The 14,213-nt window shown below is 33.2% G+C and overlaps 2 protein-coding genes across 2 annotated transcripts; both read left to right on the forward strand.

Moving 5' to 3' along the window:
• The first annotated feature begins 4,452 nt into the window (after window positions 1-4,452).
• On the forward strand, window positions 4,453-6,105 carry LOC106310636 (leucine-rich repeat extensin-like protein 3). The gene is made up of 2 exons (XM_013747860.1): window positions 4,453-5,140; window positions 5,678-6,105. The coding sequence occupies exons 1-2, from the start codon at window positions 4,547-4,549 to the stop codon at window positions 6,005-6,007; spliced, it is 924 nt and encodes a 307-aa protein (XP_013603314.1). The 5' UTR covers window positions 4,453-4,546; the 3' UTR covers window positions 6,008-6,105.
• A 6,609-nt stretch (window positions 6,106-12,714) lies between these two features.
• On the forward strand, window positions 12,715-13,852 carry LOC106308533. Its single transcript, XM_013745686.1, has 2 exons — window positions 12,715-13,189; window positions 13,290-13,852. The coding sequence occupies exons 1-2, from the start codon at window positions 12,715-12,717 to the stop codon at window positions 13,850-13,852; spliced, it is 1,038 nt and encodes a 345-aa protein (XP_013601140.1).
• The last annotated feature ends 361 nt before the right edge of the window (window positions 13,853-14,213 follow it).

Here is a 14,213-nt window from a genome sequence, read left to right on the forward strand (position 1 = left end):
GGACCAAAGAAGACTTATAAGTAAACATCTAGTCAAGTAGGTATAGGAAACATACCCACGATTGGTTCTCCTCCTTCGTGGTCCCCGACTACGAAGGCTCGTCCACCCAAATCTTGCCTTTTTGGTGGTGGCGGTAATTGCTCTTTGCGCCCAGCTCCCTGCTTCGGTGCTCCCTGTGCCGGCATACGACATGCGCTCGAAGTGTGTCCTACTCTGTTACAACGGTAACATCGATTATTCGTTGGGAATCTACAATCCTTTATGAGGTATCTTTTCTTATTACTCCTATGGCACGTTAATCCTCCCTCAGTTTTTGCAGCTTAGGGTGCATTAGCGACTTTCCAAGTTCACTTGGTCGCCTTCGACTGAGTGCTCCTTGCAAGTTCGCTTTCCTCTTCCAAGCCTAATTCCTGAGAAGTTGTTGTTTCAACTAGTTCGGTGAAACGGTCATACTTCCAAAGGGCACACATGTTCTTCAAATCAATCCTTAGTCCATTCATGAATTTGCGGATCAGGTCTTGCTCCTCCATACGCCTTCGAGAAAACCTCATGAGACGATTGAATTCCTCTTTATAATCTTTCACTGTATTGTTTCCTTGGCGCAGATTCTCAAATTCACTCTCCATCATGTCTGTTGCCTCAGGGGGAACATACTCACGGGTGAACTCATCCTTAAATTCCTCCCAAGTAAGTTCATAGCGTCCTCGCGCTAATTCCACCACACCTTCCCACCATATCATGGCTTCGTCTTTCAGGTAATGAACAGCCAATTCCCTACGAAACTCGGCTGGACACATGGCTGTTTCCAAGTTCTTCTCCAGCTTCCTCCTCAAGTTGTCTGCAGAGGTGGCACTGGCCTTCCCACTGAAATGATCCATTTGCATGTCCCTCATGTACTTCATCACTTCCCAGTACCAGGGTCCTTGATCATGAACTGGCACAAACGGTGGAGGCGGAGGCAGCTGACGGTGCTGCACTCCAACGCCCGGTACATCCCCGCGAGCATCAGCCTGGTGTTGTGCTCCATCAGCAGGTTCTTCACGCATTTGATCTCCAAAACGCTCACGGTATCTTAGCAACTCTGCCATCATTTATGCATACTCTGCTGGTTGGTCACTCTGCTGACTTACCCTTGTTGAGTTTCCACCTTCAGTCTCAGTGTTAGTTCCATTCACACTTTCCACCGAATCGGTTGGGCTAGCTTCCCGAGCCACACGTGCTGCAGCGCCTTTTCCCCTAGCGGTTCTTCTTCCTCTTGGTGACATCCTATTCATGAAAAACTAACATTCATAACTTTTTCCTGTTTACGAATGACGAATGAATGAGTTCAAAGTAAAGGAGTGGTCTCGATGGTGTTCTTGACTCTAACTTTTGAAATCCCCATTTGTCCTTCTTTAAAATCCCAAAACAACTTTAGAAATCCAAAATTTTTAAAGATCTTAAACTTTATTCCAATAGGAACCGGACAAAAAGCATCTCTACAGGCTCCCGGCTTAGGACCGGGGGCCCTAACCTCAGCTCTGATACCACTTGTCACACCCTAATCTCGCTTAACCGAGACGGCATGAATTCACATTGCCTTCACCAATAAAAACACTTAAAAAGGCCAATGCAAATCTCATTCCCAAGGATCGAATCCAAATGTCTTACAAAATCAGACTAAACGAATAGGAAATGCTTAAAACCAAATTATCAAGTCTTAAAATGAAATAACTTAAAGAAACCAAACACCCGAAGAGCCAGCACCACCCCGAGACGACTACTCTTGCACTTCCTCGAACTCATCTGAAAAAAAGGAGGGCTGAGTATTTCGACAAATACTCGGCGAGGGAAGCTCTAGGAGCCCCGAAATCAATCACCAACAATCATCATACAACATAGCATAAGTATCTAACTTAAACATCCAGTAAGGAAAAATCAATCAACAAAAAAGGAGGATAAACCCCGATGGTGCCAACATGAGATCACGCCACATCACACTGTCTCCACGTCTCTCATGTTGTCGCGTGAGAACTATTCATATTGTGTTGTCTCCACGACATCACGTTGTCCTCACGCCTTCACGCAATCAAGTTACCGACACCGGTTCACGCTTGATCCGCCACCATGTTCATACGTTTCACGTTGTCTCCATGACATCACGCTACTACGTTCTTACTATATTCACAGGCGTGCCGCATGCCCGCTCCGGCGATGAATCATGCCAACTCACGCGATTGCCACATGACCCAACAAGAAACGATGTGACGCCCGAGACATACATATACGTCATTCCACCACGTTACACCGACACACATAGGCCTTAAGCCTTTCTCTAACTCATTTACATCTCCCAAATATATATCGTCCTCATATACAATAACCTCAATCTATACAATCTTCACATTCAATCCTCAATCATCATTAAACCATATTTTAACAATGTTAGCAATAGATCTATGTCTTTCACAAGTCAAGCATCAAGATATTTATATACATCATAAGGATAGTTATTTATATTAATAGATTTATAGAACACAACATGTAGGGATGAATGATTATCCTAGACATTTCTACCATGATGAGATAATGATAAAAGGAGATAGAGATTGCAACAAGCTCTCACCTTAGCCTAGATCTGCAAAATGAGATGAGAATTGATATAGATCTGAGTTCTACGGATCCTCACGAAGCAGATCTACAAGAACAAGAGTTAGTTTTCACCCAAACCCTAGATCATAGATTTAGAAGAAGAAAGAGAAAAGAGATATCTAAAAGAGAGTGTTTAGGGTTACCCTCACTAGTTGCTGGATCTAGAAGAAAAAGAGTAGAATACTCAAGGAAACGACGAGAAGGGACTGGAACACGGCGAGATCTCCTCTCCGGTGAGGCTACTCGGTGGTCTGTGGAGGTTTGATGGCCAGCGGCTGCTCTCTTCTTACTTGGGCAGAGCTTCGCTAATTTTTGTGTCTCTGAAAAAAACCTAAGGGACTGTCTTCTTTTATAGACGAAGAAGGGAAAAACCCTAGGATTTTCTCTACATGGACCAAATCATCACGGGTCTTGACATTAAATATCGGGCTCGCATCCGGTATGTATGTGACAAACATTGTCATGTTTCTTTATACAAATTTGTTCAGGGGAAGACAGTGAGGCCATATTTTCGTCTTGATTCACATTTTCATGATTTAATCCCATAAGCTTAGCTCAAACCAAATGTGCTTATTATCCTTTTTAGGATCGGGTTAGGGACTCTTCTATATGGTGCACGTATTGTAATTGATGTAATTTTGCTAGTAGCTGTGAGACTGCATTTAATTTAATCAATCTCCAATCATAAATAAACCACAAAATTGGATCTTATGTTATAGTAAAACATGCGATTAATATATATATTTTTAACACATAATGCAACCTTGTGTCCTACATAACTGACGAAGAAGTCCAAAAAGTATTATTTACTCTGACACAAACAAATTTATAGGTGTTGCTTACAAAATTTATAGTATTTTTTCTAAAACATGTGATATTATTATAAAAAAATTATGCAACCTCAAATTGTTTATGCAATCTATGCGTATTATGATATTTAATTAGTTCTAAAAACTTCATGTACCTATTTTATTAAAATATAGTTACTATTTTTATCTACAGTACAAAAGTTATATTATGTCCATTTCATTAATTACATAATAATCAATAAGGATATTAATAATAAATCAGTTTTAGCTATAAATCTGAATTTCATTTTTAATCATAAAAACATTATTAAGAAAAAATATAAAAAAATTCTACTAATTTTTAAAAAATTTATGTTAAATAATTCATTAATTAATTTTGTAATTAGTAATATAATATTCTTATAAATTAATATTAATTAAATTTTATTACAAAATGAAAAATTGAAAAATCTATGCTATTTTATAACTTTTATAATTACAGTCTATATTATATTAAAATTGAAGTATTATATAAATTAAATATGAAAAGTAGATTAAATTGGTAAATTGACCTATTTATTTAAAAAATACTTTCATTTAAATTAATTATTATTTACCATTAAAAGGTTAAAATTTGTAAATAAAGTAATATTTTTATATGAAATAAATTTATCAACATATGTTAAACTTGAATATCTATAACTATATATTTTCAAAAATCATATTTTGGAAAAAACAGGAAGAAGAAAAACTCGCCTATATGGCTTATTTTATCCTTGTCATGGTTAACAGAAGGTAACGATAAGAAGAATACCTCCCCCCCCCAGGTCTACAGATATATCTTATTTTCTAAACAGCTCTTAGCTTCTTTTTCGTTTTCACATTATATTTCTGTTGACATAATCAAATCTCCAACATATTTAATAGAAAACCACGCGATTGACATTTTCAAAAAGAACCGGAGAAAAATATTATAACGAGAATTCAGTTTCGGTATCTGATAAGATCCGGTAAAATATATTTTAAAATCTATATGCAGCGCACAAATAGGTTAAGAGAAACGCCCGTCTATATAATCCATTCCACAAGTTTCATTCACGCTCGATTCATTTCGCACACACTCAACAATGAAAAGCCTCATTATCTTCGTCGTCGCTCTCCTCTGTATCATTGTTTCACCGACCACAACGATGGGAGGTTGGCCAAAACCTTCAGAAGTCTCTAATGAGGAGAAGCTGGTGAATACCGGCCAAGCTCAACCCCATTTATACGCTGGTAAACTCCATTTTGGAGATTCCAAAGTCTGGAAATGTACCTATAATAACGGATCTGGAGCGGCCATTTCTATTAGTTACCCTTCACCTCCTCAACCACCGTCACAAAAGCCTCCAACTCCGTCGTCTCCCCTGACTCCTAAGATGGCTCCGCCACTACCTAAACCCTCACCTCCACGTCCATCTCCGAAGAAGTCTCCTCCACCTCCTAACCCATCTCTTCCGCCTCCGCCTCCACCTCCGCCTCCGCCTCCTAAACCCTCATCTCCGCCTCCTAAACCCTCACCTCCGCCTCCTAAACCATCGCCTCCACCGACTCCTAAAATGTCTCCGCCATCACCTACACCATCACCTCCACGTCCAACTCCAAAAACGTTTACTCCACCTCCTAACCCATCATCTCTGACTCCAAATGAGTCTCCTCCACCTGCTAAAACATCAATTCTGGTTAGTATAATTTTGTTAACTTCAAAGATATATATCTTAAGCCCTTTTACAAAATATATATATATATATATATCTTAGTAATATCTTGTTTTATTTTCTTTTTCAAAAAAAAATAAATCAGTTTATTTTTAACATTTTTTACCAAAAAAAATAATAATCAGTTTATTGGATACTTGCTCGTTTCAGTCAATATTATATTTAGACATAATGCATAAAAAATAATATAAGTTACAAAATACTTATCATAATTTTTACCAAAAACATACTTATCATAACCATGTTTATATTAGTGATGAAGACAACAATCAAATAATTAATCACTTATTATAATCACAATTAAAGAACAACACCTAATTTTTTTTGCAGTGAATATTGAAAACATCACTTCAAATTAAAACTTTTTCTGGCCAAAAAACCTTTTAATATGTCTAATGATGATGAATATTATATTTGTCAGCGTATTACTGTTGTCTATGAGATAGATATTAATCTAAAACCATTTTACTAAGATTTCTGCCTTTGATATTTATTTTTTAGATCATTCACTCTCCACCACCGCCACACGAACCAATCCCAGCACAATCCCCTCCAAAAGAACCAACAACGCCATCAACTCAATGGCCTCCTTATCGGAATTGGAATCCGTTGGGGCATTTCATTAACTGCATAACCGAATTTGGGCCGTCGGCAGTATGCAAGCAACAAATAGAGGTAAGTTACTACACAGGGAGGTTTCGTGTAAGTGACTATTGCTGCAACCTTTTCGTCAACATGAGAAATGAGTGTTCTGATGTCATTTTGGGCTTCTACGACGATCGCTACTTCCTTCCTCTACTTCGCTGCACTTGCCACGTCAAGATATACTAACTCCTTCTAGGGCTTTCTTTTCTTATTTTAGGTTCTTTAGTCTTGTAGTTTTGGTTACTTTTCAGAAAAGAATAATAAAAAGTTTCTTCCTTTTCACATTTCGTACTACCATATATTGTCGCAAATGCAGATAAGCAACAAAAGAAAAGAAGAGTACTTGCACTCATTCTTGAAATGATATTTCATTAAATGATTATAAATTTTCTTTCGCTGATAAAATAAAATGGGTTAAAATATGTTGGAATATTGTACCGTATTGATATAATCATGTCGACTTATTTTAATGTTTTTTTTTTGAGAAAGACTTATTTTAATGTTGTGGGACACTTTCAAAACTAAATCTGCCCTACGTCTTTCAAAACTCTTCCGGTAGTTTGTGTCTGTGCATAATGTGCATTGGCATGTGTGATGTTCTGCACAGCACATCTGTTATTACTCTATTTTTTGGGGATGTATATGAAGACTAGGTTTGCAAAAACATACTATGGGTCATGCACAACTCTTTTCTAATCTAGTTCTTCCACGACTCTTCCACACATATATTATATATTAAAACAAAAGTCACGAAGTTCAAAAAAAAAAAAAACATATTTATTGTCTTACGTGGATATCTTACCCATAATCATGTTATTTCTTTTCAAGATATTATTTTTTATATAATAGATTTTGATCCGCGGTTTCAAATTGCATAATTAATTTTTATTTAAAAATCATTTACTAAAAATTAGAAATTTTATACATCTGTATATTTATAAAATATTTTTCTTTAAAATATATATGTATATATATTATTTAAAATTTATATATTATAGTTTTCTAAAAATAAGATAATTCATTTATATTACCCAACTCCTATTAATTTTACTTATATTTTCAAGCTTTAAATTTTAATAAGAATTTATTTTTAACTTTTTACATTGGTCAAAATATATTTTATTATAATATAAATTAACTCTATATCATTCGACCCGTCCCATACTTAATAACTATTTAAATGTTTATGATATGATTTACAAAAACTGTAATTGTAAAACATAATCTATAGTATAATGTACCATGTAATCAAATCAGTATCAGCTAAATTTAGTATTGTACTTTTACAAAATTCAAATATACCGAATTATCTTTTAATATACTAATTTAAATCTCTATATTAACATACAAAATTACTTCTTAGTTAAAATATCTTATTTAATATTTTGTTTTAATAAGTTGAAATGTGTTATAAAATTCAGGAATATATGTTATTTTGTATATGTAATGATGTTAATTTTATAATTTATAAAATAGTTAATAAATGGATTAAGTTACTCTACATTTATTAATTTGTGTAGTAATTTAATTTTGAATATGAATTATGTATATATAAATATTATAGAAATGTTATTTCTTATTATATAAATAAAAACTCAACTAACATTAATTTATAATAATAGTCAATATTAATTAAGAATTTTATTATTTAAAAGTAAATATTAAAAATATATATTTACATTTTAAATAAAAAATATTTTTAATATGCATAGTAGAAATAATATTTAATAATATCATTTCAGATATTTTATTTTGAAAATACTAAAATGATATGTTAAATTATGGTATATATTTAATAATAACTAGGTTATTGTAGGAGAAATAGGAGGAAGTTAACTAAGGGCCTGACTGGTTTCTCCGCTACCATCCGCAAACGCAGCTTTTGCGGTTGCTAGCGTTTGATAGTGTTTCGAAACAATCATACAAACTGTTACACACCGCTTCAAACCGCTCTAAACCTCTTAAAATCAAAAGCTGGTTCCAGCTACCGTTTGCGGTTACGAGCAGTTGCGGGAGGATAATTTTTTTTTCTTTTTTTTTCAAAAACCATATAAATACAAAAATAAAAATAATCAATAAAAATTTTAAATTGGAATTATAAAAATACTAAAATATATCTATTATATTTTAATTAATATTATAAAATTTTAAAATAAAAATATTGTCTATAATATTAAAAATTTAAAACTATAACTTTCTAAATATAATTTTCATATTTATTATAATATTATATTTTGATATTTTTTATAATTATATAAAATGTAAATATTGTTAATTTATTATTTAACTGCTATTGTATTTGGTAGTTAACCAGTCATAAGTATTCCGCAAACGCACCAATTTCTAACCGCAGAACCAGTCGTACAAATCTCTTAAAATCGTTAGAAACCGCAACCACCCGCATCCGCAAACTCCCGCAGCCGCAACCGCTGTGTTTGAACCAGTCAGGCCCTAAATGTTTGTCCAACTATGACTTTTTGTTAGTAGATTTTTTAGTGTTTCTGTTTTAATAGTATAAATTTATCATGTGACTGAGAAATTAGACATATTGTCCAAAATGATTCAAAATGATAATTAAATTTGGAGAGAAATGCGCTTTAAGAAAAACTTTGTGAAAATGTGTCTAATTATTTCATAAGACCAGCGCTACTTCTTACGCTTCATTTTCTGTTTTAAATTATGTCTATATAAGTCTACCTTATGTCTTCCAATACTCTAATATGTCCATCGCCGGCTTACTAGGGGGACAAGCGGTGCGACCATTCCGGGCCCAATCTCATGGCCCCCCGTATAATAATAATTAAGGGGCCTAATTCTTTATAAATCTAAATTTTTATATAAAAAAATATAAATATAACAAATAAATCTGAAAATGGCCCAAAATTATTTGATATGTATATAGTTTTATTTTTATTACAAATATAGAAAATATTGCTGATTAAGTTTTAAAAATAGTTTAAACATTATCTGTATATAAATTTTAGAGAGTAAAATTTTTTTTTTATCCTACGACTCTTAACAGTGTTGAACTGACCCTAAATCTGCCCTACGTCTTTCAAAACTCTTCCGGTAGTTTGTGTCTGTGCATAATGTGCATTGGCATGTGTGATGTTCTGCACAGCACATCTGTTATTACTCTATTTTTTGGGGAGTATATGAAGACTAGGTTTGCAAAAACATAGTATGGGTCATGCACAACTCTTTTCTAACATAGTTCTTCCACAAATCTTCCATACATATCTTATATATTAAAACAAAAATCATGATTTTGTTCATGGGTAATTTTTTTTGTTTGGACCCTTCTCTAGAAAGTTTATCAAGTTTTACATGACTTAATCATCATATCTTTTAATATCTTTATCATTTATTTAAAATACAAATAAATATTGTTTAAGATAATTCTAGCAAAATATTTTCAGAATCAGGATACAATTTATTTTCGAAAATTAATTAACTGTAATTTTAATTATCATAAAATATAATTAGAATTTCAAATTAAATTTATTTTTGATTGATGAACGAAAATTAAATCATATAAATATTTTAATTTTATTCTAATGATATTAACAATTTAAATTGATTAATTTTCAAAATACATTTGATAAAGATTTACAAAGATTTTGTTAGAAAGGAATATTCATTTATCTTTCAAATATAAAATAAAAATATTATAATTAAATAATGATGAATGACAAATGAAAACCATAAAATTTATGAAATGACAAATAAGTTATACTATGCTAACTTTTGCTTTTCTATTATGTAGGTCCAATTTAATTTAACTTCCATATATATATTTCAAATTTAGAAATAAAACCAGAGATTATGTTGGTAAGTTTCATATATTCACTAAAGCTAAAAATATAAAATCTTTGTAACTACTTTAATAATGATATAGTTTAATTTTAAATAGAATATTATTATATTGAACTAAATATTACAAATTCTATTTTATTTCTAGTTATCGTTTATAAAATGAAAAATAAAAATTCTATTTTATTTTTATATATTTTATAATAATAATAAATCATGTTGAAATAAACTATTATATTGAACTAAATATGATAAATTATATTAAATTCATAAATTTATTTTCATAAATATAAATATTTATGTTAAAAATATAATATGATGTCAGAACAACTTAATATTCGCAAACTATATAATACATGTATAAAAAAATTTACATATCTTAAAATTTTGTATATACAATAATATATTATCTAAAATGAATAAATGTAAAAAATATTGCTAAAAGAAAATTCAGCTTTGAAGGACGGTGGGTCAGAATTTAGTATAAATTAAACACAAAACAATTTTCAGATATGTTTTTTCATGCATATATTAAATTTTTCAGTAACTAAATGCAAACACAATCATATAAATATATAATAAGAAGCGAAAAATGCATTTAACGATCTTAAACAATTAATTAATTATAATATATAAACTATGAAATTATTGTATTTGAAATAGTTATATAAATATTTATATATATGATTAACGTTAAAAATGTTTACCATCAATGATCTAAAATAAATATCTATGTATATAAATTGAAAAAATATCTGCGCGGTTGCGCGGATCAAGATCTAGTGTTATTATTATGTTTGCAGCTCTGCATATGTAAATGTCGATAAAAATAAAGAAAAAGGTGCATTGTCGTCAACTCATATTTTATTAATATGTATGTATTTAATTACAAAGTTTTAGCATTTCATCAAATAAGATTTTGGTTTGTGGAAAAATCAATATTTGACATATCAAATAGATGAGAAAGTATTTAGAAGATACTTGGTCCTCAAATTACTCATTTCTACCAAAAATAATTTGTAACTACTTCATTAAAAAATATTCAACCTTCTATTATTGACTCACCAGAATTAATTTCACTTTTAGTCAAACTTAATATTTGGTTATATAGTTTTAAATTTGACTAACAATAAGACTAATTTGGCCAAGTAAGCGCAAAGAGAAGATCTAATATCTTAAAAACAAATCCTAATATATTTTTACGAAACAAATAAGTTTAGGATTTCAAAATTTTTACAATTTAATAAACACTAATAGGTTGTATGCGCTTCATGTGGATTGTTATTTTTTGTTATGTATGGTATATGTTTTGTGATTCTGTTTTTCTATTAATCTAATTAGGTGTGTTAGTATAGTTGTGGGTGGGTAATTGTGTTAACAATGGTGTAGTGTGGAAATTGTTCTTATTTTGGAAATCATCTCCGACTGGAAACAACTTAGTATTCTTTGTGTGAATTGTGAGTTGTAGTTAATATTTTCCAAAAATAATTTACATCCTTAAGTATTTTCATGTCTTATAATTCTTGTTAATGTCATATTTTAGTGAGTGTTTTTTCTTTGACGATCTATTATTTTAAACTTTTTAAGTTACAATCATTGTCCTTTTTATTTGGGAATTTTGCCAAAAAAGAACAAAATAACTCATCTATTTGTCCCCTCAGAATTATTTTATGGAATTTTGTCCACTTATAATAAATATTAATGTTAACCCCTGTCTAACCTTCTAATTCTACAATTAAAAAAAATTCAAAAAACAAACTAATTAAAAACAAAATATTAAGTATTATTTTTATTATTTATTTACATTTAAACAAGAACAAAACTTAGGTTCACCCCCTAGGGTGAACTTTTAAATTCACCACTCATTTTATGACCAATCAAAGTGCCACGTAGATAATTAAATAAAAAATATAAAAATAATTTAAAAATAGCTAAAAAAAAGAGTAACGCAAATTTTTTACGACACTAACGCCGCCATCTAAACCCTAAACACTAAATTTTAAATTCTAAACCATAAATTTTAAACCTAAATTCTAGACCCTAAACCTAAACTCAATACCCTAACCCCAAATCCTATACTCTAGACCCAAATCGTATATCCTAAACCCAAAACCTACACCCTAAACCCTAACAATAAACCCTAAACCCAAACCATATACCCTAAACCTAAATCCTAGACCTCGAACTCAAACCGTAGACTCTAAACCCAAACCCTATATATAGCGTCTAGGTTTAGGGTTTGGGTTTAGGGTTTATGGTTTGGGTTTTAAATCTAGAATTTTGGTTTAGGGTATACGGTTTGGGTTTAGGGTTTATGGTTTGGGTTTTAAATCTAGAATTTTGGTTTAGGGTATACGGTTTGGGTTTAGGGTTTATGGTTTGGGTTTTAAATCTAGAATTTTGGTTTAGGGTATACGGTTTGGGTTTAGGGCTTAGGATTTGGATTTAGGGTATAGGGTTTGGATTTAAGGTTTACCGTTTGGGTTTAGGTATAGATTTTGGTTTAGAGTATATGGATTGAGTTTGGGGTATAGAGTTTGGATTTAGGATTTAAGGTTGAGGGTTAAGAATTAAAAATTAAGGATTTAAGGTTTAGGGTTAAGTATTTAAGATTTAGGTTTTACGGTTTAACTAGCGGCGTCTGTGTCGTTAAAATTGACGTTATTTTTTTAGCTATTTTTAAATAAACTTTTTATTTAATTATCTATATGGCACTTTGATTGGTTATAGAAGGTGAAAGTTCACCCTAGGAGTGAACCTAAGTTTTGTTTTTTAAACAATAGATGCCAGCAGCAGCAAAACCTCCTCAAGTATCTTTGCCCACCGTGGAGTCATTACGATAATCTTCTCTGATGGTTGTTGCGCCAGCATGAGCTCGTTCAGATTATGATTACCTTATCAAGCTCCTCCTCATCAGTGATAGCGGTAAGTCACCTCCTTACTCACTCTCTACCTCTCTCCTTCATATGAAGTCATGAAAAAATTAGCGACACACAAAATGTTCGACTTATTTGGATAAGGAGGACTTCCCTCCACTGCAACCTAGCCTCCTCCCACCACCTAGATCAACTGAAGAGGTGATGGACGAGCTGAGAGAAGTCACTTATCAGTATACTAATGTGGCTGATCCTGTCGAAAGCGCTGCAAGAAAACATAGAGTACTAAACGGAGAGGCCTATGGACTTGTGGAAACTACAGCTGCATCTATTATGGAAGCGGAGCTCTTGGCACAACAATCTTATCTTGCAGCAAGAGCGGCAGAAGCACCTACTGAGGAAATGATGATACCACAAAACACAAGTAATCTCCCCCTCACAACAACACAACCTGCTCAGCAAAGCAAAAAAAGAGGAAGACCTCCAAAACAGAGGGATTTGCGCATCAGTCCCAAAGTCTTTAAGGGAGAAAGTTCTAGAAAACGTAACCTGACAATGGCATCGGCCTCACCTGCAAACAAATCCGGAAAGACCTCTAGGAGAACTAATATTGTAGGTAATAGCGTTGCGGGCACCAACTCGAATCCAACTCGACCAAAGACTCAGCTGTTTCCAGCAAGCAAGCGACAACCTCGGGATTTTCCCCGGCTGTCGCCTCCTCTTCCGATCCTTAGTGACTCTAATTTGGAACTGTTGTTGTTTGGGAAATCCCATAACAGTCCAGCGACTAAAGGAGATCCGGAAGAAGATCTCACCCGACATAATTTTCCTATCGGAAACAAAGATCGCTGATTCTTTTGTACTCAAGGAACTGGACTTCCTGGCCTCGGATAAACACTTTCTGCTGCCTCCATCTAGCCCAAGTAGTGGAGGACTTGCGCTCTTCTGGAAGCCGGAGGTGGATGTCCAGATCCTCTCTTCATCACAGAACTACATTGACACTCTGATCACCTACAAAGGAGTTTCTTTTCACTCAACCTTCAGATATGGTGAGCCGGAAAATACACTCCGACAAGCGTTTTGGAACCACATCACCACCATCTCAGCAAATAGAGACACACTGTGGATGCTCATCGGGGATTTCAATGAAATCATTGATAATTCTGAGAAAAGTGGGGGACCAATCCGAGCAGAAGGTTCGTTCTCCACTTTCCGCACATTCCTATCTAATGGAGACTTGTTTGACTTGAAGCACTTTGGAAACTACCTCTCGTGGAGGGGCAAACGACATAAGCATTTGGTCTATTGCAGATTGGATAGAACCGTAGCAAACAGCTCTTAGTCTGATATATTCCCATCGGGAAGATGCCATTATATGGAGTTTGAAGGATCTGATCACCGACCAGTCATCACCTATGTCGATCCAACAAGAAATAAAGTGGGAAGGCTTTCCCGGTATGATCGACGCCTCAGTAGTAACCCAGACATCAAAAACCTCATCACAGAAACGTGGAATTCGATCCCTCACCTTTCAGTGGAACGACGCCTTGAGCAAGAAACATTACGCAAACAGCAAACTACGCATCGAGAAGCTGAAAGCGGACCTGGAAGCGGCTATGTCGGATAGCGTAGGGGACAACACACTCCTCTCTACCCTTAACCTCGAGCTTCTTAAGGAATATAAAGAAGAGGAATACTTTTGG

This window comes from Brassica oleracea, chromosome C8, assembly GCF_000695525.1.
Source record: "Brassica oleracea var. oleracea cultivar TO1000 chromosome C8, BOL, whole genome shotgun sequence".
Taxonomy (NCBI): Eukaryota; Viridiplantae; Streptophyta; class Magnoliopsida; order Brassicales; family Brassicaceae; genus Brassica; species Brassica oleracea.